This window comes from Ptiloglossa arizonensis, chromosome 1 (genome assembly GCF_051014685.1).
Source record: "Ptiloglossa arizonensis isolate GNS036 chromosome 1, iyPtiAriz1_principal, whole genome shotgun sequence".
Taxonomy (NCBI): Eukaryota; Metazoa; Arthropoda; class Insecta; order Hymenoptera; family Colletidae; genus Ptiloglossa; species Ptiloglossa arizonensis.
Genome location: NC_135048.1, coordinates 13912929 through 13936926, shown reverse-complemented (window position 1 = coordinate 13936926; position 23998 = coordinate 13912929). Strand labels below are relative to the sequence as shown.

Here is a 23998-nt window from a genome sequence, read left to right as displayed (position 1 = left end):
TGTCTCTTTAAGGAATAATAACGAAGAAAATGTATCGCAGAAAAGTGGCTAATTGTAACGAAACTGAAACTATACCTGCAAAGTAGCCTAACTTGGTCTAAGTTCCATCGAAAAATTCCTTCGTGCACTCTTAGGTTGCTCAGATCACAACCAGTAACCCGTGTCCGTTAACTCGCTTACCGTTGCTGTTACAGCGAAAACACATATGACAAAAGTTGTCGAGAGTTAAATTTCCAAGCTTTTTTGTCCTATAGAAGTTTTCGATACGATCGATAGTAACCGAGGTATCGACCTTCTGCCGTTAATACCCTACGAGGGTAGCAGCGAAGAGCCCTCTTTACTCGTATCCTGTATAGAAAATGAATAACAAAAGTCACGTCTGTGAAAGAATATTACACGCGACGAATGTGTAAAAAGTTCTGTCTTTTAATCTTTGTACACGCACGATATTTTCGCGAGCAACGCATTTATATCTATACGTAGAAACGGTACGCTTGCTAAGATTGCGGAGCAATTAATTAATTATATTTGTCGAATGCCAAGACGAGTTATTTTTATTCATCGATCGTCTGAATATTTATTTTCTATATCGGACCAATGCATCGTGTAATTCAGCCAGTTCCGAAATAATTACGTGCCACCGCAGAGCAATTTTGCAGTCGGTGGATTTTAATGCCCCCCTCCGCCCCCCCGTGTCCCCTTCCTCTCCTGTTCTCGTTCCTGAATGCACGGTAACAACGTGATTACATGTCACATCGCGTCGTCACCGAGCACAAACGACAGTTCCGCGATGCGCATTACCGATGCAATAAGATGTACCGTAGCGCCGTCCTTGAATATAGAATTTTCCGATCCTGGCGTAGCTCGCTATCGTTGCATCCGTGTGTCGGGCGCGCCACATTTTTTTATCTCGTCTTTATCCCTCTATCGCATCGTTATCGACGTTTTTTCTGCCCGATGCTTCCGGTAAATAGCGGGGAACACCGTGGCCGAGTGTTTAGGTACACTCGGTGACAGTGATTCGTGCCCCGCGAGGGGAAACACACCAAATCCATCTACCCCTTCGCCTGCCACGTGCAGGAACGTGCCTAGACATTTTGCCACCCGGGAGAAAATTTTACATCGCAAAAGAAATTTGAATCTCGAATCTTTCGGTGAAAATAATCAAAGTGGATAAAAATGATACGAAAAGAAGTTTGTTGATTCGATTTAGATGGTATTCGTGAACTTGTCGACGATGTTCTCGTAACTGTCACCCATTCGCGGTAACTATCCGTGAACGAGCGTTTCGAGTTGCGAACGTTAGAGATTTTTCGTATGTATTTTTCTACTTTTGTTTTTAAGACAAACTAGATGGTTGTACACGATCGAAATGGTTGATGCGAGTTTTCTTGAATTTAATCTACCACTCGTGACACGTGCCCCGTTTGCCCCTACCTTGCCACGGCCCTATCCACGCTACGCTTCTAATTGCCGCTCGAGAGTGACGCTAGATGGCGTTAGTAGTACGGTGCGATTACGTAGTTCTAAAACATCTAACCTATGTACGACTAGTCGCACGAATTGCAATGAAACGGCCATGAACAAAACTATTGTTTATTGAACACGTATCGCTGCGTCTTGAGAATGCGTATACCGCACCGTCGTACCTGCGTAACAACCGGTGGAATAAACGAGACTGGTCACGAGATTTTTGAACGTTTAACGTTGCGTTCGAATAGATCGCGGAGTGACAGGGAAATTAATACTCGATCCGTATACAGATTATCGAGCAGTATCGTATAGCGAGATGTAGGGAAGCTAGAGACAATTCGTGAACGTTTCTCGAGATGTTTCTACTCCAGCCGTTAAATAATCACTTTGTTTGCAATTCCAGCGATAGGCAGGACGTTAATACCTAGGTACTTCCGCTCGATATTCGAGGGCGGAGTGACGGAACTTTACTACAATTTGAAGCACCCGAAGGAGTCATTTCACAATACCAGCATAACCCTCGACTGTGATCACTGCGTTATGGTCACGCACCATGGCAAACCGATGTTCACGAAGGTAAGGGGGAGCCGCGTTTCGCGTTATTGGAGCGATGGGATGAACACCGTTGTCGAGGATCGATTCATACGCGATAATATAATACCTCGGAACTGTACGTTTCTTTAACATATCAGCGGTCATTAATTGCACCGACGGTTCTCGGTATTTAACGATCTAAAAGGCACGGATTCATGCTTCGAATCACACCGAACACCTGATTTAATGTGCAGTTCTTGGACCATATCCTCAACTTCCTTTTCTTTCCCGTTATCTTGCTTCTCTTGGTACCTCTGTCTCTATTGTACACTGCCCTATTTAAGGACTGTTCGAACGTAATATTACGTCGATAATACCCGAAAAAATGGGCCACCGGTACAAATATAATATACTCCAAAACCCCCTTGTTATTACCCTTGTTTCTACTTGGTTTCTATCCTGGTAACTCTGTCTCTATTATACGGTGCCCTATTTAACAACTGTTCGAATGTAACATCACGTCGATATTACTCGAAAAAATTTGGACTTTAGTTAAAATATAGTAGAATTGTTACTACCTTTGTTTCTATTCTATTTTGTACAAATGTAATAGAATTGTTACTACCCTTACTTTCATTCTACTTTCCAAAAGTATAATAGAATTGTTATTATTCGTTTCTAGTTTATTTTATAAAAATATAATAGAATTGTTACTACCTGTCTCTACTCTATTTTGCAAAAATATAATAGAATTGTTAATACTCTTGTATCTACTCTATTTTGTAAAAATGTAATAGAATTATTTACTACCTGTCTCTACTCTATTTTGTAAAAATATAATAGAATTGTTACTACTCTTGTATCTACTCTATTTTGTAAAAATGTAATAGAATCGTTACTACCCTTACTCGAAAAAATTGGAGTCTTAGTTAAAATATAGTAGAATCGTTACTACCCTTGTTTCTACACTATTTTCCAAAAATATAACAGTTACTACTCCTTTCTAATCTATTTTGCAAAAATATAATAGAATTGTTACTACCCTTATTTCCATCGATGCTTCTCTCAGTACCTCTGTCTCTATTATACACTGTTCTATTTAAGAATATTTCGAACGTAATGTTGCATCAATAATATTCGAAAAAAATGTAGCCCCAATAAAAATACAACACCCTATACCCCTTCTCGCCATCCCTGTACCTATTTGGTTTATCCGAGATGCATCCAAGTTTATACGAGATGCATCCCCCTGCACTTAAAGTCAAGTTTCTCAACTACGACTCGTAAAAAACTTTCTCGCGAGAATTGAACACTTATCCGCCGAACTTAACGTTTGTTTCCTCGCCAGGTATGCACGGAGGGTAGATTAATATTGGAATTCACCTTCGACGACCTTATGAGGATAAAGTCGTGGCACATGTCGGTGAGGACGCACAAGGAGCTCGTGCCTAGGTCCGTGGTCGGTATGCAACAGGACCCGACGGTGCTCGAGCAACTCAGCAAGAACATCACCAGGCAGGGCATCACCAATTCCACCTTGAACTACCTTAGGGTGAGTACAAGTGAACCGTTCGTGATTGAAAGCGATAACTTGAATAATTGAAAACGATTCCTTCGTTTACTTCGTCAAGTATTTACACGGTGACTCCATTCTTTTCATATAAAGTCACCTTTCAACCCTTTTTCCACCCTGAAGAAGATTCTCCCTTCGAACTTCAATGCAGTCGTTACTTCACTATGTTCAATAGACACAATCGAAGAAAATTTCATTGAGACAATATGTATCTCCTGTGACCTCTTACATGTAACGTTTTTAAAATGAGTAAACTTGAGGAACATTACTTTTCCAACTTACGAACCTTGAAAGTTGTCCATAAATGGTAAGATAAACACGTGAACATTATTTTCCGTTGCTTCGATGGAATATTAAAATATAGAGAGTCACAGATAGACGTAGTGTAATGTTAAAAACGATAGTGGTGATATTAAATTTAAAATGGTCTCTTTTCTCGCGAAATGATGGAACATCCTGTTCCGGGGCTCTATTGTAACGATTTGAAAAAATGTCGAGTACAAAGGATTAATTGCGGCAATATTTCACTATTTAGAATACCAAAATAGGAGGGAAAATATTATTATTACCTAACCTGTGCGTTGTGCCCTCTAAATATCGTAAAAAAATTACCATTCTTGATAAATGAAGTCCCCCGAGTTTATTCGTTGTTAAAAATGAACGAGACAGTTACGTGTTTTGTTTCCAACGAGGCACACCGTGTATTCGTGAACGCAAAGGGCTAAACAGGCCAGGAATCGCGAAGAGATCGGCTCGCGAAAGTACAACCGAGTATCCGGGTTACGATCCACCTTCTTTTGCACGCTCGGAAGCGCTTTCACTCGCGCGTATCGTTGCTCTCTGCTCGCTGAAACGATTGTTGTGTTGTTAATCGAAAGCTGTCGAGAAAACGTGTCGAACTCGGTCGGTTGATTGCGGAGGAATTTCGAGAAACGTTTCAAATTTACTACCTAACGGTGCGTACATTGAACTACGGATCTACTAAATTTTATAAAAAAAAAAATATCCCTGTAAACGTTATAACCGATCACGTGGAGCCACTCTGCCCGAACCGTTCGAAAAGGTGTCCGATGACCAAATTGTTCGAAACGAAACAAAAATAAAAAAAGAAATTTTATACACCAATGTGTAATGTATGTACTTTCAAGTAATGGATAAAAAACGCATTCGATAAAATTACACAGGTGGAGAAAAATTTCCAAACCTCGTTTTACGCGATCACTTTTTCGAAATTCTTCGTGCGGTGTTTTTTGGAAAATGTTCGAAATTTCTCCCCGAGTAAACAACGAATGAAACGGCACGCAGCGAACGAAAATCTCCGACGGTGATATTAACGCGAGCATTAATTAAAATAAAGTCGAAGTTCGGAAAATTTCGGTACCCTCCCTCCCTCCCACCCCCTCTCCCTTTACCTCGTCACTTCTATCCAATCACGCGCCATCGATTATTTTAATTGTCATCATTATAGCATAAAGGCTACCGGGGATATTACGCGCTTACGATGACGATGCTGATAATAATAATAATAATAATAATAATGTAAAATGAATTTCAGTTTTATCACGGGGGCAAACGTAAACCAAATTTAATTTGCTACGAGCACGCCGCGTTACGCGCCACGCGAATATATTTTAGGAAGTTTATTTTCAACCGGTACACGGCCGTATACGATAATTTTCATATTAATAGCGCGCGTAAGTTCCCTGTCAAAGTTGCGTCGGATTAAATAACAGTCGCGTTCGTTTCGTTTCCGATTAGTTTTGTTTGTATTTCCATGAAGATCGTTCACGAAAAATGATTCTCGCTCGACAAAATAGAAAGGCCCCTCGTGGATAATTAACAATCGCACGTGTTGTCGCGCGATTTTCAATTGAAAGTATTAACAATTTTTTGTTTCTTGCGGGAAAAAACGGGAAAACGTTTCTTTCACTGACTTCGTGACGCGTTATTAATAAATACGAAGTATTTAATTTAGTTTTTCCTCAAAATCACACTGTTTCGTACCGAGAGGTTTCTTCGATAAAGGAAAAATTACTATCGTATCATTGAACGAACACTGCATTTGGTACACCCTGTAATTTAATTTATTTTTTCCTTAAAATCGCATTATTTCGTACCGAGAGGTTTCTTTCATACCGAAAGGAAAAATTACAATTCAAAATTGCATTATTGAAGAAACACTGCATTTGGAACACCCTGTAATTAAATTTATTTTTTCCTTAAAATCTAACTGTTTTCTACCGAGAGGTTCCATACCGAAAAGAAAAATTACAATTAAAAATTGCATTATTGAACGAACAATGTATTTGGAACACCCTGTAATTAAATTTATTTTTTCCTTAAAATCGCATTATTTCGTACTGAGAAGTTTCTTCGATACCAAAAGGAAAAATTACTATCGTATTGAACAAACACTGCATTTGGAACACCCTGTAATTAAATTTATTTTTTCCTTAAAATCTCACTGTTTCACCCCGAAAGGAAAAATTACTATCGTATTATAGAGCGAACCCTGCATTTGGAACACCCTGTAACAAAATTTATTCCTTCCTTAAAACCGCACTGTTCCAACCGAGAGGTTTCCTCGATATTGCAAGGAAAACTTACCATCGTATTGTTAGACGAACACTTCATTTGGAACAACCTGTAACAAAATTTATTCCCTCCTTAAAATCGCTCTGTTTCCAACCGAGAGGTTTCCTCTCGATACCGCGAGGAAAACTTACCATCGTATTATCGTACGAACACTGCGTTTGGAACACCCTGTATATTCGTAAAATATATTAAAGTTCCAACGACGAGGAATATCTGTACGATCGTCGTGGTGCGAGCGGCATCATCGATGATTTGCAAGCAGAAACAAAGCCATCAAGGCCAAGTTCGTGCTGCCCCAGTTAATGATAACCATTCTCCGGCTGTTTTTCCAGTTATGCGTGATCTTGGAACCGATGCAGGAGCTAATGTCGAGGCACAAGGCGTACGCGTTGTCACCGCGGGACTGCTTGAAGACGACCTTGTTCCAGAAATGGCAGAGGATGGTTGCCCCGCCGGGTAAGAGAGGTAGACGAACAGTTGCTTTACATGAGAAGCACCAGCCAGTGGAGCCAAACGGCCGACCAGTCTACCGCAGGATTTGGTTTTTGATCGTGAAAACGACGGAAACTCGTCGTCGACTTGTTGTCGCGCCACGAATCTCGGTTCCAATCGTTTTCTATGGCCAGAATTCCTTTTATCCCTCACCACGGGCAAACCATGCGCCTCGATCTGTCCACCTAATTGCATGCAACGTTGTAGTCAGTTGGATGAACGCTCATGGGGTAGGAAAATATTACCTGGACGCGAGCAATGTATACGAGCTTCAATGCTAATTTCCTTGACTTCGCAACAGCTGAACGCGCGTTATCGTCGTCATCGTTGCGTACGAGCACAGAAGTTACAGAAATAACGCTGGATCGCTAGACCTCCACAATCCTCCAGCTCATTAAAAATCACGACGTTCACGGGAGAACGCGATGGGAGAATTCCTAAAACGTATCGTTCCGCTCGCGAAAAGATATCAACTCTCACGAGTAGAGAGCCTCGAGTCAGAGGGGCGTGAACACAGTTCTCAACTTTGTAGTCTAAAACCCCCTATGATGTTCAGATTCAAGCTTTACTCGACCCACCGGTTTATCGGCAATATTTCAAGCACAAAGTTCATTCGATTCGAGTCCAAGTTCGTCAATTTGTTCCGGTAAGTCGAGAGTAATTTATTTAAACGGTTCGAGTATTATTGTTCGCGATAACGAATTGTAAGATATACTGATGTACAAACGATAGTTGCACGATTCGTAACTCGACAACTTCTGTATAAATCCGTGTACGGTTGCACGATACTTTTGTACATCGATACGTTCTACTTTCGCCGTGTTTTTGATTTAGATTGACGTTCGATTAATAAATTTTGTGAGTATATCAGTAACTCGATTCTTGCCTGTTCGATGTTCAATTTTTTTATAATTCTTTCCCGAATTTTACGAATAATTTACACTACGTTTAAAACGTTTATCGTAACGAAGAACAATGTACCGTATAATATGTAAAACTTGAGGCCCTCTGACGCTCGTTAAAATGACTCGTAGCCCTCTGGCAAACTAGAACGAAACGCAGCTTCTCCGCGCTACTGATAGATGGCAGACGTTGTCAGCGGCCATATTTTTAACCTAAAATATATATTCGAACAACGCGAAGTCCCTTTCTAATTTGAGGTCCTCTACTCGCGAGCGATTGCACCGACAGCAGACAATCTTGATTCTTTCCGATCAGCGTTGCGTGCGCCTTCAGCGGCCGAAGCGCTTCTTCTCGCAGTCTTATCTCTCGTTTTTATCATGCGTATGCGTGCACCGCGTTTCCTGTTTCACCCACGACCACCGTTCCCCCCCTCCACGTTTATCCTCTGCACTCCGACGTTCAAGGTCGACGAAATCATGGAACCGAGCGCTTTAGAACTAATCGGATAACTTCGATGCAATGCGTGTTTCTCTGTAAAGATCCTACGTGAGTGCAGACTTTTCCTAAGTAGCTTTAATGGAGAAAGAGACGTAATCTTAGAAACGTACATATCTATTCTGTTCTGTCCACCGATGCATGCATGCTTGTGTGTGTCAGAGACCTTTGATGCGAAGAAAGGTCCAATGCTGGGTAGCGGTCTGAAGTTTCTTAGCGCGCTGCTACATGGCTAGCGTCGTTCGCGTACGCTCACGAGCCCCGACGGTTCATCGCGAATCTGTTCTTCCAGAGTCCCAGAGGCCGGCCAGCAAAAGAAGAAAGCGGAAGGCCAGCTCCTCGGGCCCGGGGAACAACGCGCCGCCTGCACCGAGCAAAAAGAGATCGCCAGGGCCTAATTTTTCTCTGGCGTCACAGGTGAGACTTCGTTGAAAAGCTGTTCGTCCGCGGAGCAGAGGAACCACTGTCGACCAAAGGTTACTTAAAACAGGAGACGTCGATAGTTCCGCGGTTAGACCACCTTTGTTGCTTGCCAGAGTGTTTCCACGATATGTGGTGTAGTAGCTTCGCGCGATAACAGGCAGGGTTCACCGACGATACCCTAGATACACATTTCTTTCTTCTTTCTTTTACTTTTAAGACATGTTTGTAACACCGTTCGCAATTACCATTTAACCGGTAAGAGTAATCCAATTAACGGCGAAGGTAGCGGCGAACGGATCGTTTAACGTTTCCCCGATTCACTGTCCGTCCAGGACGTAATGGTTGTGGGTGAACCGTCGCTGATGGGAGGCGACTTCGGCGACGAGGACGAACGGTTGATCACAAGGTTGGAGAACACGCAATACGATGCCGCGAATAGTCTGGACCCGCACAGTCACGACACGTCGGGTGGACCACCTCCGCATCCCCATCAATTCCACTCGGAACCAACACCGGGAAACTCTTGGCCGCCAGATCGCGGTCCTGGCCCACCACAGGGAGGACCTGGTAGCCAGGTAATTATTCTTTTAATCGTACGCGCCGACGATGTTATGGATACGGTGGTTTCATTGTTTCTTCATTGTTTCCACTCTTCACTCCTTTATTTAGATGGATATATGTCCCCACTGCGCTTGGGGGCGGAAAGTTCTGGCCGTTCAAGGCCACTGAGCGGCTATCCCCACCATAGCGTTCGGCTACCCCGTCCCTCCATCTTTCACACGCTCTCTGTCGCTCAAATAAGAGAGGTGGCACGGCGTGAAAGTAGGAGTCGGGCCTGGCGTGATTCACGGTTGGGGAAGTGGCCTTGAGCGGCCAATTGATTTTGTCCCGAGTACAGGCTGGTTCACTAGAAACAGGCGACCTTAATACCTTCGCTGTTTCAAATAATCGAAAGAATCGTTGCTTACAAAAGCTGTTGGGCCTCGAGGGGGACGTAATCACGGGGACGCTAATTTCTTCGTGGCTGGACGCGCGGAAATACAACTGAAACGGTTAAAAGATACTTTTCACCGGTCAATTTCGAAACGAACACACCCGGATATGTCGTTGTGTTCTCGAGGAAACATTCACTCGTCCACGAGTGGTGCCGTGTCGTACGTTTCGTTCGAACGAAACAAACTCGAACGTCTCCCGCGCCTCTAACCACCAAAAAACCTACCGCCGCTGTATTACGCCCCCCGGCCTAACCCGGGGACCCATACGACTTTTGTAAGTAACGCTTCTCCCTATTATTTAAAATGACCAAGAAATTGAAGTGGGCTGTTTGTAGTGGACCAGCCTGTATAATAAAATAAGAACACCATTAACCGTGAGTTTGCGGTGTTTCAGGGTGTGCAAGGTGGTCAGGGTGGCGCGCAAGCAGGTGTACAGGGATCACAGGACGCCAGTCAGCAGCAACAAGACAAGAAGAGCCCCGCGGTGAGCCAGTGAGGCCAGGAGTCCCCGCGCCTCCCCACCAGGGGGCGACGGGGGCGCAGGCCCAAGAACGTGGCTCCCTAGCGGGGCGAGAATCCTAACCTCCCCTACTTGGCCTCGCCCGGTACCGCGGCCGGCCGGTTATCGCACGTTGGCGTACACCCGTTGGCCTGTCATCATCAAGCCGGCCTCTCGAGCCATCATACGGAACAGCACGTGCAACTGGGCCACGCCGCGGCTGCGGCCGCCGCCGCGGCCTCCATGGGGATGGAATCCTCGGAGCTGGTGGCGGTGGCACACTATCAGGCGCAACAGCTTCAGCGACAATTGCTGGCCGAACAGTCGGGTCCAGCGGGCACGATGCTGCCGCCGGCTGCTCAGCCTACTGGTGGAGGCTTGACGCAGCCGCTCCAGCAAGGGCAGCAAGCTCCTCAATCTCAGGGCCAAGACCCGCTGCAGAGCTTGATGCAGCAGCTGATCTGTCTGCAACAGATCGAGTACTTTCTCGCTCAGCGTGGTCACAAGTGATGATGAACCGTCTGTGTCGATTAACGGCGGGGAGTGCAGGTCGCGAGGAGATAATAATACACATAAGCCCGTAATTTAGGCCAGACGCGAGAGGAACTCGACGCTAGAGAAAAATATATATGGTGCGCGTCTGGTGCGCGTCCGAGCGCGGTTCGGTTACAGGGGAACCCCGCGACCAAATATCGTCGGTGATCCCTTATCCCCAGTGTGCTGTAACCTGTTGCTGCTGTCGAGGCCGAGGATGGACGCACCACGTTCTCCCGTTCGAGGTTGCTGTCTACATTTGATCCTCGGATGGAGACGGGGGGTGGTGGGGCTCACGGTGTCCCTCGTGTTCCGTCCGTTCACGGAGGAACGGTGGAAGAGGATCGAAGACGGTTTTATCGAGGCGCGATCCCGGGCACCGTGTGCCGAGGACCGTGACAGCCTCGAGCCAGAGGCCGAGCGTTCGGCTCGTGTGATAAAAACATATTAATGTCGAAAGCAAGAAACAAGGGACAAAGTATAATTAAAATAAAATGAAAAAAAAAGCAAAGGGAGATTGACTGGGCGGTGAAACGCTTCTCGGGGGAAAACGAATCGAGGTTGAAACGAATACAGTAAAACGCCACGTGCTGCGGCAGAGACGATCACTCGCTCTGGTGCCGAGCTGTGAATGAATCTCTATCCGTCAACAGTATTGATATAATTAATAGAATAAATGAATATAAAAAAAAAAAATTATTGTAAGAGGTATATGGTAAGTACGACGTATTGTGCAAGCGTATGCGAGATAGGAGAGTGTGGTATGATGTCGAATAGGGGTTGGGTGGGATGGGAGGGGGGGGATGAGAGGATGTGGGTGTGTTAGAAGACCGGATCGTCTCTTAGAAAGATTTTCAAGCGCGGAGCCCGATCGAACGCCAACGCACAGGCCCCGATTGCCCCGGGGGAAAAAAAAAATGAAAAAAAAATAACACACACACACGAACGAAACGTGGAAGTCTCTTTGTAACGTTTTATCCCTTTTGTTGTTACTAATATTAAGAACGAACCGAGACCACGGAGAGGAAGGGGGGAAGGAGTGAAAGTATTTTGCACGTCAGACGTACAAGTCCCAGATGTCAGCGTTTTCAAGCATTTCGCGTCGACGAACCAGGTAGCCAGGAATTAACAAGCGATTGGGCGCTCGCGCGCCCAAATAGCTCCTAAGCGTATAATTGTCGCATCTCTGTCGCCACAGCACAGCGCGTACCCACGTCCAATCATTGTGTGACCGTTTTCTTTTTTCTCCGTGGAGTACAGTACCATTTTCCGTCGGTGTGCATGTGCTGTCTTCGTCGCGCCACAGTCGCGAGGACTTTGTTACTTAATCGCGCGCGATGATCTAATTTCGTTCAACACGACCGCTAACATACACGCGCACGCGCGTACACACGCCACACGAACGCAACACACACACATATACACGCGTATATTGAGAGGAAAACATCCACGCGGCACCGATTATGTACACTATGAATCATTCTAGTATAAAGTTCCTTGCGCGTTACGTTTGTACATGATATATGTATATGTTCCTCATTGTATGCTTATACGTTTGTTCCTATTTTTGTATTAATCCGCGTGATTCGTTGTGTTCTCTTCCTTCGCTGTTGAGCTCTCGAGCCAAGCAGAACGGGGCATTATATATACACCGACGGTTCGAAAGCGCGTACGCTCAGGATCCTCGTCGTGTCAAGCCACGCTTCCACGCGCGTGGATCACGGGGTGGTCGTTGTTTCGCGAACCGAAACGTGTACCAAAATGGCGGCCACCGGTGTGCTCCGCGTCGCGCGCGAACGTGCCTCGATGACTTCCCTCGAATCGTCGTCATCGTCGTCGAACGCGATCTTCGAATCTGATCGCGCGCGCGTTTCGTTGTTCTTTACTACGTTCCGGTTCCCTTCGACTCGATCGGGTAAACAGAGGAGACGGAACGTGGGACAGAAGAGGACCGTGCGTTGACTCGTTGATTCGAAGTTGTTCGCAGGATACGCGTCGCAGTCGCTCGTAGTACGCTAAACTTAATTGTAAGAAAGGAACATCACTCTAGTTGTATATCGTGACACGTATCACATCACACGTATCACATCACACGTACACGTATGTATTTATTTAGTTTTCGTCACTCTCGACTGGTGTCACCGCGAAGACGTTGGTACGAGCTCTGCTTCGATTGTAATTCGATTTGAAAAAAAAAACAAGAAAAGAAAAGAAAGAAAGAAAGAAAGAAAAAAAAAGAAAAATCACACTCTGAAACCGCTTGAAACACTCTGCGTCTTTTATTTGTCGAACCGACGTTCTTTGTCTCTCTGCGAGCCTCTCTTCGACTTTGGCCCCGATTCCTCTCGATCATGTACGAACCGGAAGTGTTCGATCGTTGTTCGTCGATGGTGCCTAGTTCGATGTCCTCGAGGATTGTTCGTCGCTCGAACTAAGCTCGATCGACGTCCCAGGTCCGAGCGGATCCGTCGTTCAGCTTCGAGGATCCCTCGATGAAGTTGAACGACTCGATCCACGTTGGATCGACGAAAAGAGTGGACTCGACGCGTACAACCGACTCAAGCTTCGATCCAACCTGACGGGCAGGGTACCAGAAATTTTCAAGCCAAAATTAAGCCAAACCGCTTGATTCGGAGTATCCCCTCGAAACGGATTCCGAGGAAGGGCTACCGTAGGACATCGTTGACACATTTACCGCTGTTGCACTTGCCGAAGCGTACTGTAAAGAGTCTGTTACCCGAAAAAAGGTCACCGAGAATACCATCCAGGCGTGCCACCGTGGGGCGTTCTTAGCGACCGTTGTGCCAAAAGGTGCACACGGAGTGTTGGACGTATCGGTCCTAGACAAAATGGAATGAGGGTAGCACCAGTGAGGGGAACGAGGACAGAGTGTCGAGTAACTTAATCGTAGGCCTTGGAATGGCCGATCGAAACGTCTGACCCAATATAGGACTCGCGATTCCTTTCAGAACTGATCGTCCAAGCTTCCAGTGGGCTTCACCGTGGCACGTCGGGCGAACGCTTTGAGAAAAAAGAAGACACGCTCTGTGGAGGATCGATTGGTCCACCATATTGGACCGAGTGACACGTGGGTTAGGGGAGGGGGCACGAACGTCGGCGTTTCATCACGTCCATTGAACTCTGCGCTTTCGGATGGTTCCACTTCGGACGCGCGTCTCTGGTGAAGGATATAGAACTTTTCGAATATGTACAAAATCATCGTATACACACCAATCATGCACGACACACAACACACGAACACGCATACATACATCTACGTATCAACGTACGTACATACACGGAGAACACTCCGCTCCCTAACGAAGATAGTCCTTTGTTCACCTATTTGCTCTGCGTTCGACTGGCGAGGAGAAGAAACAGGAAACGTGGATCAGGCATAGATACACGTATACGCGTACACACGGAAACAAACAAACAAACACACGTACACTTGCATACAGAGATACACACACACACGTACACCCCAGTTGCAACTACAAATCATTGAATTAGATAGATAAGCTACGCGTGAAGCCAGTACAGTCCCACGGCGTGAGAGTGTGCGAAGAAAAATGGTGGAAGCGAGGGGTGAGGGTATTTCGTATATAAAGAAAAAAGAGTATGCCTGACGCGCGAGAAAGTAACGGGCAAGAAAATGTGAGTGAGAGCGTACTTTTGAGTGAGAGAAAATGAGAGCAAGAATGGGTTTATTAGAGAGAAAGAGAGAAAGAAAGATGGAGAAAGAGAGAGAGGGAGAGTTAGCGAGAGAAAGAAAGAAAAAGAGAGCAAGAGAGAGAGAAAGAGAAAGAGAGAATGAGCAGGATTAAATGATCATTTCGACACGAGCATGCGGTGGGTTTTAGGATAAATGATCTATTGACAAATGTTGTATATTATTACGAATTATAATGACACTATTATAATTAATTAATTAATTAATTAATTATTATACCCTAATAATGTGAATTGAATTTAAACGACACGAAACGAGGGGAGGAGACACACGCAAGCGATAAGCAAATAGGGAGAAAAATTTTAATTGTTAACGAGATGAGCGCACACGGAGCCGGTGAATGACAGCCCAGATTCAAACTCTGAATGCAGACCGGGCGGATCAGTGTCTCGTGAGACGGTTTTTTTTTTTTTTTTTGGTGTTGACCCATTTATGCCCGAAGTAAAAATCTTTTCTTTGTTTTTCTTCTTTTTTTTTTTAGATTTCCGAAAGTTTGAAACTATCAACACCAGGACAGAGATAGTAGCGATTATTTTACCCACGAAGACTCGTTGTATTTACCGAGTCGTTTTCCACGGAAGCGTATTTTTTTCGACTCGGACTGTACATGTAGAACGCAAGGCATAAATGGATTGAACGATCGGAACTGCCAAGACTCGAGGACCTGTACACTTTACAGACCGGAAGTGCATCGACCAACGTTCGACGAAACTCTCCTTTCGTAACTTTTGTTTAATTCGACCAATCAGCGCAGCCCGTGAGGTAAACGCCCATGCGCGTTCAGTGTGTACGGTACGGAGAAATTGGTATCCGTCTGTGCAATTTTTCGAATACTCGGAAATCTATAGAAACGGGACCAAAGTATCCCCTCGAATCGCGAATTCGTTTTTTCGACGAAACATCGAACATATAAATCGAGTTCTGACGCGATGCATTTCCGTGAGAGTGTACAGTAAACGAGGCGTGGCGAGATCAACCTCGAAGCTTAATGCAATCTTTTTTTCGCGACACAGTATCTATCCCGAACGAAGATCCAACGTCCATTCTCGCTGCGTCGTCGCTCGCGGTCCTCGTTCGGGCGAATCATACAAATTAGTTTTTAAACTTGTGTAAAAAAAAAAGAAAAAAAAATATAGAGGAGAGAACACGGCGAGGCGATCAACGATTACTATGTTCAACGGTCATGGTGAAAATATCGATCATAGATTAAAGGATGACAATTTCAGTTATTGCTTGGTGTAAAAGAACGATTGTTAAACAATTGTTACCTTCTGAGCATTTTACGTTATTAATTTATTTTGGTTCTCGTCGACAAAGATATGTACGTAATATCGATCTCGAGATCAGCGAGCAAAAGTATAAAATATAACACTAACTGATTTTTAGATTAATATTGTGTATCTCTGCTGAGAAGTGCCAAAAGGAAGTGGTTAAAAACGTTCGTTAGTAATAAACTGCTTGGAAGGATATTATTGTTTGATGATGGAATAAAAGAATTCTTCGAAAGGGGTCTCGCACTAATCCGCAAAGGAATCTCAGTGTTCCTCGTCGATTCTTCGACGACGATTAATTTTCGTGTCTTCTGACCCTATCTCCTCTATTTCCTACCTTAGTCCTCTGCTAAGAGAAACAAAAAGATCGGTTCATTGTCGAATTAGTATTTTCTTTGTCCTTTCTTACCTATCTTGCCGATTTTACACGAAATGTATCGAATACTACTGCTCAAAAGTCTTAGGACAGTTACTATAACGTTGAAACAGTCGAACCTCGATAATTGCACGAAAACGGAGCCGAAACCTCTACTATTACCGAGGTAACCAATGCAATAAAAACAAGCTTCGTATAAATAGTTCTATTCCTTCCAACTAGATCTTCACTCGTTGCTAAATACCATCCTTCCCACTTGTCAGCAAACGAGACTCGCGTGCAATTGTCAAAGTTGCATTTATCGAGGTTCCATAGTCGTAGCTTTATTGTTTCCAAATAGGCTTACAATTTACATTTCAAGAGATGCAATATTTCTTCCTTAGACTCCCATTACCTACTTTCACCTCAATGTAAAGTCTTAAGATAGTTACTAAATTTTATTTAAATTTACAAAAAAAGTATACGGTTAGAAATTCTAACGCGTTCTATTAGGTAAATTTTGGTTTCATCGATATCCGTCTTGATTGACAACTCGTACCGTATAATTTTAGCATCCATAGTCGATGTTGCAATACTATTCTCTTCTTGCTGGAATACAATTGATCCAAAAGAGAGTACAGATGCAAATAGTGAAAAGTCTCGTTACGAAAATAGTGTCCCACGACTCTTGAGCGTCAGTGTATCTATAACTATTGGGATTCGGAAACAGAAACGAAGGAAATCTTTATCGTGTGTTCGTAAATGTACACCTGAGTTACTTACCCGATGTCACAGTACTTAAATTATGTTTCCTTACGATAATTCATCGAGTTCCCGCAAACGAGCCGCCGTAAAGATTTCTTTCCTGTAAATGTTCGCGAGATTAGCTTCGGTTTCTACGCCTATGTATTCTCGCGCAATGGCCGCCGTTCGATCGTCGATCCCTCGCAAGGGGGAGACACTTTCTCTGGAAAAAAAAAACATGAACTTGCAGAAAAGATGATTCCTTTCCGTCCACAGTGACTGTAGACACACACGGAAGCAATTTCATTCGAGAAACTTCGATCCAGAGTCAGAAAGGTCCCAAGTAGATTTTGGCTCAGGGATAAGCAAGAGTTGCGTGCGCACTCAAAAATGTTATTTGCGGCCTTTGGATCGAGTAGTCGAGAATCGTGCGTTGGAAAAAAAAAATAATCCTTTTCCTTTTATCCTCGACCCGAGAGATTCGAGATAATCAACGACAAAAGTAAGGAGTGGTGAATAAATCGACGAAGCGAAACCGCGATCCTGGCTGATTAGTGTTCAACCCCTAACAACGTTACGTGTCGATTCTGAAAACATTTTTTCGGTAAAAAAGAGTATCGACAACTGTTTAAGCCATACTCGACTGTTGGCGCAGATGGCCAATAGTTTACGAGATATTTTACCATAATGAACTTTGCGTTTTATCCGTTAGTACGTTCAGAGCAGTAAAACCTTGATAGTTGTAACCACGGAAGCGGAGAATACGTGTATCGAGGTAACATATAGAGAGCCCTAGTTACATGATGTGATTATCTATGGGCCACACTCGTTGCTAAGTGATCGACGGACTTGTGAACGCAATTCAACGAACGAAGCTCGCGTGCAAGTATCGAGGTTTTGCTGTATCTTTGACTTCGACAGTGTTTTAAACAGTGTTTTAAACAAGATTTTAAATGATTGACTACGATCGAAGCTTCGTGATCGTAAAACTATCGAATTATTAATTATTAAACGCCTTGATCGATTGTATTTTCGTCCTCTTCGATATACAAAGTTTAATTACCCTATATAATAATACAAGAAAGATATTATAACGGCATAAGAAGAACTAAAATATAAAAAAAAAAAGATGTTTGTAGTTAAATTTTTCACAAATTTGAGAGTAATTCCCATTTGTTACATATAATTAATTCTAGTGGTATTTTAAAATCGTTCTAGCGAGTCCAAAGATGGAAAATTATACTAATCGTAAGAATGTGTACAATGTCTAAGTTAAAAAATTTGCTTGCTGAAAAATATAAAACATAATATGTACAGCATTTAATCTTTTAATTCTTCTTACCTACGGTAGGAACAAAATAATATATAAACAATAGAAAGTAAATAATGTTGTCAGTGTGGGATTGTAAATTATTTTAACTTGTAAAAGTTAAACATAAGACATACATCCATCTTCGAATTAATTATACCTAACGTGTGTAAGTTTCTCTTTACAAATTAGTTAAAAAATGAACTACATAAAAATTGTATATTTATTCTTTCTACATTGTTGTACTATTTTTCTTACGTTATTGTATAGGGTAATTAAACTTTGGTCCACCGATGTGGACCGAAAATATAAGTGGTGGGGATAGTTTAATAAACGCATTAAACTGTGCTTGTATAGCTATAATTTATTTGGATTAATTTTACATAAATATTCAATTATAATTCTCCGCGATCCCGTTATTGTTAAATATGTTGGTGAATCATTGGGTCAAATGGTCCGCAGTCCTGTGCCTATTTGCGAAATTACATTAAAATTCGAGTACAACGCTTCGTGTTCTTCCTCGCGAGTGTCCGATCGTCGGTCTGCACGAGGTGTTCCGAGCAATTGTCGATAAAACGGTCAGTCCAGCGTACGATGCTGAAAATGAAGAGAAGAGAGAAACGTGCCGCTCGTTGCCGACACGATGAGCAAAAGTTATCGTCGTTCCAAGTTCAGAGGACTTTGTTCCTGTTCCTTCTCAACTGGAGCGCAACGCGTCCATCTCGATCAGTTTTTTCGAATCCTTCGACGGACGCGTTGCGCAACGATTCTATGTTCGTCATCAAGAACGAACACGTTTCGATCCCTCGCGTCTCGTATCTCTTACTGGAACAGAATATTATCGCGCGTTCGAGTCGTAGAGCGAGCATGTTTACTCGGGTCGCACGACGCTTGCCGAAGAAGCTCGAAACGGTGGAATAAAAATACAAATCGGTGAAACGCTTCGAAAGTTCGTATACCAAGTAAAGAAAACTAGTAGTCGGTGGAACGCTTCGAAAACTCAAATTCCCAGTCGAACGAAGTTTAATTTTAAGAAAAGAGTTTGTTTTTTTATCTTGTAAGTACATATAACATTGGCATGAGCAACCGTGTTCCCCGCGGACAAGAATGAATGCGCCTCTACTGTGAACGTTCGATGTCGTAGCGAGAAATGACGAATGGAGGGGATACAAGTACAGTAGTGGGGATGTAGCGTCATACGCTTAGTGCTAGTAATGCCCGCGAGAGGCCCAGTTGCCCATGCCCGCTCTATATTCGTCCAGAGGCTACAGTTGCAAACCAAAATGACGACCAGAAGTTTCTGGACCGATCATCTTTCGCGGCTCTACTTCGAAAGGGATAAGTTAAGATAAATTTTTGGTAATTTTTGGGATTAAAGTACGACAAAAGAGATAGGCAAAAGTACAGGGCAAGAAATATTTGTTTACGTAGGAATTTTTGCAAACCTAACCTTAGTTTTTATTACAGTAAAGCTGAAAACTGTTGCACGTCATTGTATCTTTCAGCAAATTAACTAACAACAACGGCCTTCCCTGTTGCTCGAATCATGAGGGTTACTCGCAAAAATTCTTCCGACAATTTAATCGACCGAAAGTGAAAGAAATTAATAGAGACTCGAGGGGTTGAACAATGCATAAACGAGACGAAAGAGAAGCGCGATAGTTGGACGAGGCCGTTTTCGTTCATCTGTAAATATCCTGTCCTCTGAATTTGGCACTAAATCCCGTGCCTGTGTGGTCGGTGTGAAAGATACTCGAGATTCTCGATCAGCGCGTCGGTCAATCGCTAATACTGGACCAGTCTTGAGCGACGAATGTGCACCGATATAGTGTATAAAAAAAATGGGAAAGAGAAATGAAAATATTAGCGAATTAGGGACGATTAACAAAAAAATAAAATGCGATCAAGGGATTAACTACACTTTACCCCCCCAGTGGACATGGGCCAGCTCGGTATATTATATTAATATACATTCAAAGTTGGCCCATCGCCATGACCAATGAAGTAATAAGGGAGAGACAAGATGAAGCGAAAAAAAAAGAATTGTCATCTAATTACATTTTTACGCATTCTAAATTTTTATCCTCGTCATTTGTATCATAGCGACATGTGTTTAAAGAAGAATCCACATTATATGTATGTAATCAAAATTGTAACTGACAAAACGTTAATAAAAAAATGATATTCGAACTTGGCGTACATTTTGATTTGGTCGCAAGGAATGAAAATTCGGATTTAAAAGTTTGATACTTTTGGTCAAATTTAAAGATCTGTCATTGGAAAATTGTTTCGGAACATGAAATGCCTAAGAAAATTTCTGATTATCGACCTAGAATTTATAATTTACAATTATTCGTAAAAAAAATTATCAGAAAATATTGTACTATAAACGAGAACTAGGTTTTATCAATTCTATCAATCTTGGAAAATATTCTAATAAGTTCCATCCAATTCATACATCCTGACATGTCCCAAATTCTTCTTATTCTCGCATTAAACTGTAAGAATACATTATTCTTGTTATTTTGTTTATTGTTTCATTATTGAAAATCTTAGATTTATTCAGAATGAATGTAAATTGTAATAATAGCCATCTAACGGTAAACGGACTAATTTTAAACCTTCTGTCAGTAAAACAACCTAGTTTGTAGTGAAATATTTTTCACTTTGTTCCTAGATGGTGCCACTGACATTTGTATAGGAACAATACAAGTATTTTAATGAAAAATTGAATAATTTTTCGACCAATACAAATATTCTAATAATATACACAATTTTACACCATTTTAAATGTATTGTGCATTAATATAACAAAACTTATCACTTTATCAATCGATGCTACGGTGCCGATTAAGTCACGCCTCTATTGTCTCTCGTCAAAACTATTATTAAGGTTACCGACCTGTTACATTGCTTGCAGTTATTTCTGTTAATAGATTACCTTCCACACAGATACGGTAAAGTGTTTTCGATTAGCGACTTATTGATTAATAAAAAATAGTAAAAGCAGACTTTCGTACTTACCAACATTTAGACAGACCATGGCACAGGACGTTATATTTAATGATATGGAAAAATGAAGAAGAAATAAATTATTTCTTTCGAAGGATAACATATTATGGTGATAATCATTTTTGCTTAAATATATTTTCATACATTTTACGATATTTCAAGATCATCGACATTTCTTTAAATAAGATCAAAATTTGTATTGTTATAATGTAATAGACAAGATCAAAACAAACCTGATGACCATAATACCACAACCTTCGCATAACCTTGATTAGGAAAAATACGGAAAGCTTTTGGAGTGGATGCAAATGATGAAATAACTACAATAAACAGACTAGCAGAGGAAAATTGATTGCAGTAAGTATTATTTCTATTAATTTCTAAACAGTTCTTAATTTGATTATGAAACGACCGTTTGGAACGTTACAGCAGCATAAGCTTATCGAATTCTTCGATGGTCCGCTGGTTTGATAAAACATTATGAAAGGAAAATTTCATAATCTCTCATTTCACAATTGAATTTACAAACGTTTAAAAGTAGAGAGAAATAATTTTGAACACTTATTACAATAAATTTTCCTTTGACAATTTTTATTGTAGATGCTTCATTATTCACATTCATTCCTAAAAATTTCTCGAGGTTACGCGAAGATCGTAATATTATAGTTATGGAATTCGTTGTTACCTCGATAAGAATATGTAGTTCTATTTAAAGAAACATTAATGATCTTAAAATCTCAAAAGTATGTGTATCAGTCAATGTAATTGTATATGAGTATAGTAATCCATCGATGTGCCCACTTAAACAAAGACATTAGTGAATTTGTTCTCGGAATTTATTTTATCTTCTTAATTTTGAATAATAATCAAATAAAAAAACGGCTAATGGGATCAAGTATGTATATCGTTGCGTCATATTTTTGTTTAAAGCAATTGTACCGTTAGATTATTATTGCGCCTGCGCCGTTTAGGCTACCAAGGGCAACGTAGAGTTTTCTGTCACGTTTCACAGATGTCGCGGAAATTCTCGCTAATTCTCGCAAGTGCTCTGTCTGTATCCAGTTACTATATAAGGACGAATTACAAAATATATGTTGGATGAGATCCGAGACGTCGACAGAAGTTATCTTTCTTTCTCAACGTATCTGTGAAAAATCCCTTCCTTCCCCTTTGTGGTTTATAAATGTTGAAAAAAAATTAATTATTTATCTACTATGATGGGGTGATTGCACGCGAGTGGGTATTATATCCAAGTTGGTGTTGGGGAACCAAAAAACCTTAACGGTGTTGGTTTGAATATTTCATATGTTTAACTACATCATGAAAGCAAAAGGGAGGGGTAGAAAATAAAAATTTGATGAGCGCCTTTCCCCCTCCCTTATTAGGTTTCTTCTACGATAATATCGAAAGAGAAGACCTTCATATTCCAGTCCTTAGAAAAATCACTACTACTTTACTACCGCCTACATACACACAACTATGTCATACCATATTAGTGCGAAAGCAACGATGGAGAAATTTAAGGTCCCCTTGGGTTATCGCAAGAGGAGAGAAAAAAACGCTCTATAAAACGACGACGACGTGATGTTTGATCTCATCTTTTTTACTTTACTTTTAACATTGTTTCATTTGTTACATTAACTTTATTTATTTAAATGCTTTAATTTTGAACAATTGTTCAAAATTGTGTTTTGATGACAGTAATGCTATTAGTCGTTAGTTTTTGTAATACAAAATCTTAGAAACTAGAAAAATTATCCTTTTACAAAAATTTTATCGCCGAACTAAATATATTAATATATTTAAATACACGAAAATACATTGAATGACAATATAAAATCTTAAAACAGGAAACCAAGATATCGGATGAGCTACCTTTGTTTATGACAGTAATGTTAAGTTCAAAATTATTATCAATAATATTCTCCAATTCCTAAATTTTATCTAAATATTTTTATATGCAAATGCTACATATTTTAAATACTTAATTAGTAACGAGAATTATTAAAATATAAAAGTGTTTTTATACGACAAATTTACCCCTAAATTCACCACAAGTTACGTTCACCTATTTTCATAGACTCCGTAGAGTTAAAGTATAAGAATTTAGAATAAAATCAAAACATTTTTGCAAAATATTTGTTATATTTTCCATTCATTCGATCATTCTCAAATTGTAAGTGCACCCTATGAGGAAAATATAACACGAGGTCACGGTGTTTTATTTTTTTTAAAACGTTACAAATTAAATAATTCACGTAACAAATCCCTTCCCTGCAAGTCAGTCAATGAACATTTTAATCACGAGAAAGGGTTAACGAATTTTGCGGTCGAACCGAAAAGTGATAACAAAATCTTTCGACATGGAGTCAGGTGACAGGAATTATAATTTCGTTGAGGGTACTGCATTTGACGCCATAAGGGTAGCGAGATGTCGTGTTTCGATTCATTTTCACCGTGAGAATCTCTCATGAAAATAGAATGAGAAATATACAAATTTTTAATTTGCATTAGTCGTTGTGCTATCGATCGGCCAACCAGATGTTAAATCCATCAGCTGCTTTAGTTGGCGGTTTATTCAAACCAGGAAACCTAAATAGTGCGGATGATTGAAAAATGCAGATATTTATTAAGAGGTTATTGTATTATATACAATATGCGGTCTCGACTTTTCAGTTGAAGCATTTTTTAATATTCTGAAGACTTATTTGTAGGTACGTATACGACTTTTGGTTCATAAAAAACATGATTTAAACTGATTATAATTTTAATTTATAAAATGTCTTCGTAATTATTATGTATAGAGAAACAAATGCTTTCTTAGACACGTTGCTAGTTAATTTTTTCATTTAAACATAATATATGAATCGACTGCTGATCGATAATTAGCCAGTAACAACAATCACTCATAATTTTATGATCATCTGGTAAATGGACGAGAAAGACTAATCATGAAAGTGCTGCCATCTGCCGTAACGTTTACTGTTCTTGGCGTCAAACAGAATTTTGAATTACAAACATGGAGTTTCATTCGCCACCGTTATGAACGCGACACAAA

At 41.4% G+C, this 23998-nt stretch overlaps 2 protein-coding genes across 5 annotated transcripts in view; both read left to right on the top strand.

Moving 5' to 3' along the window:
• The window catches only part of LOC143153604 (uncharacterized), a 133551-nt gene extending 123535 nt beyond the window's left edge, over positions 1–10016 (top strand). For 2 of the 4 annotated variants that reach the window (XM_076325021.1, XM_076325008.1), the window contains exons 4-9: positions 1877–2049; positions 3356–3559; positions 6508–6640; positions 8358–8482; positions 8821–9063; positions 9878–10016. In XM_076325021.1, coding sequence (XP_076181136.1) covers positions 1877–2049; positions 3356–3559; positions 6508–6640; positions 8358–8482; positions 8821–9063; positions 9878–9979 — 980 coding nt within the window. In that variant the 3' untranslated portion in view covers positions 9980–10016. Of the gene's footprint in view, positions 1–1876; positions 2050–3355; positions 3560–6507; positions 6641–8357; positions 8483–8820; positions 9064–9157; positions 9339–9877 lie in introns of all 4 variants that reach the window. The other 2 variants (XR_012993881.1, XM_076325017.1) reach the window with 2 other exon arrangements.
• Positions 10017–10195: 179 nt separating this feature from the next.
• On the top strand, positions 10196–11193 carry LOC143153627 (uncharacterized). The gene has a single exon (XM_076325050.1). The coding sequence runs from the start codon at positions 10226–10228 to the stop codon at positions 10490–10492; it is 267 nt and encodes an 88-aa protein (XP_076181165.1). The 5' UTR covers positions 10196–10225; the 3' UTR covers positions 10493–11193.
• Positions 11194–23998: the final 12805 nt, after the last annotated feature.

Bases quoted from the DNA above. Each gene is read 5' to 3' on its own strand.
- LOC143153627 (XM_076325050.1), top strand. From the start codon at position 10,226: ATGGGGATGGAATCCTCGGAGCTGGTGGCGGTGGCACACTATCAGGCG.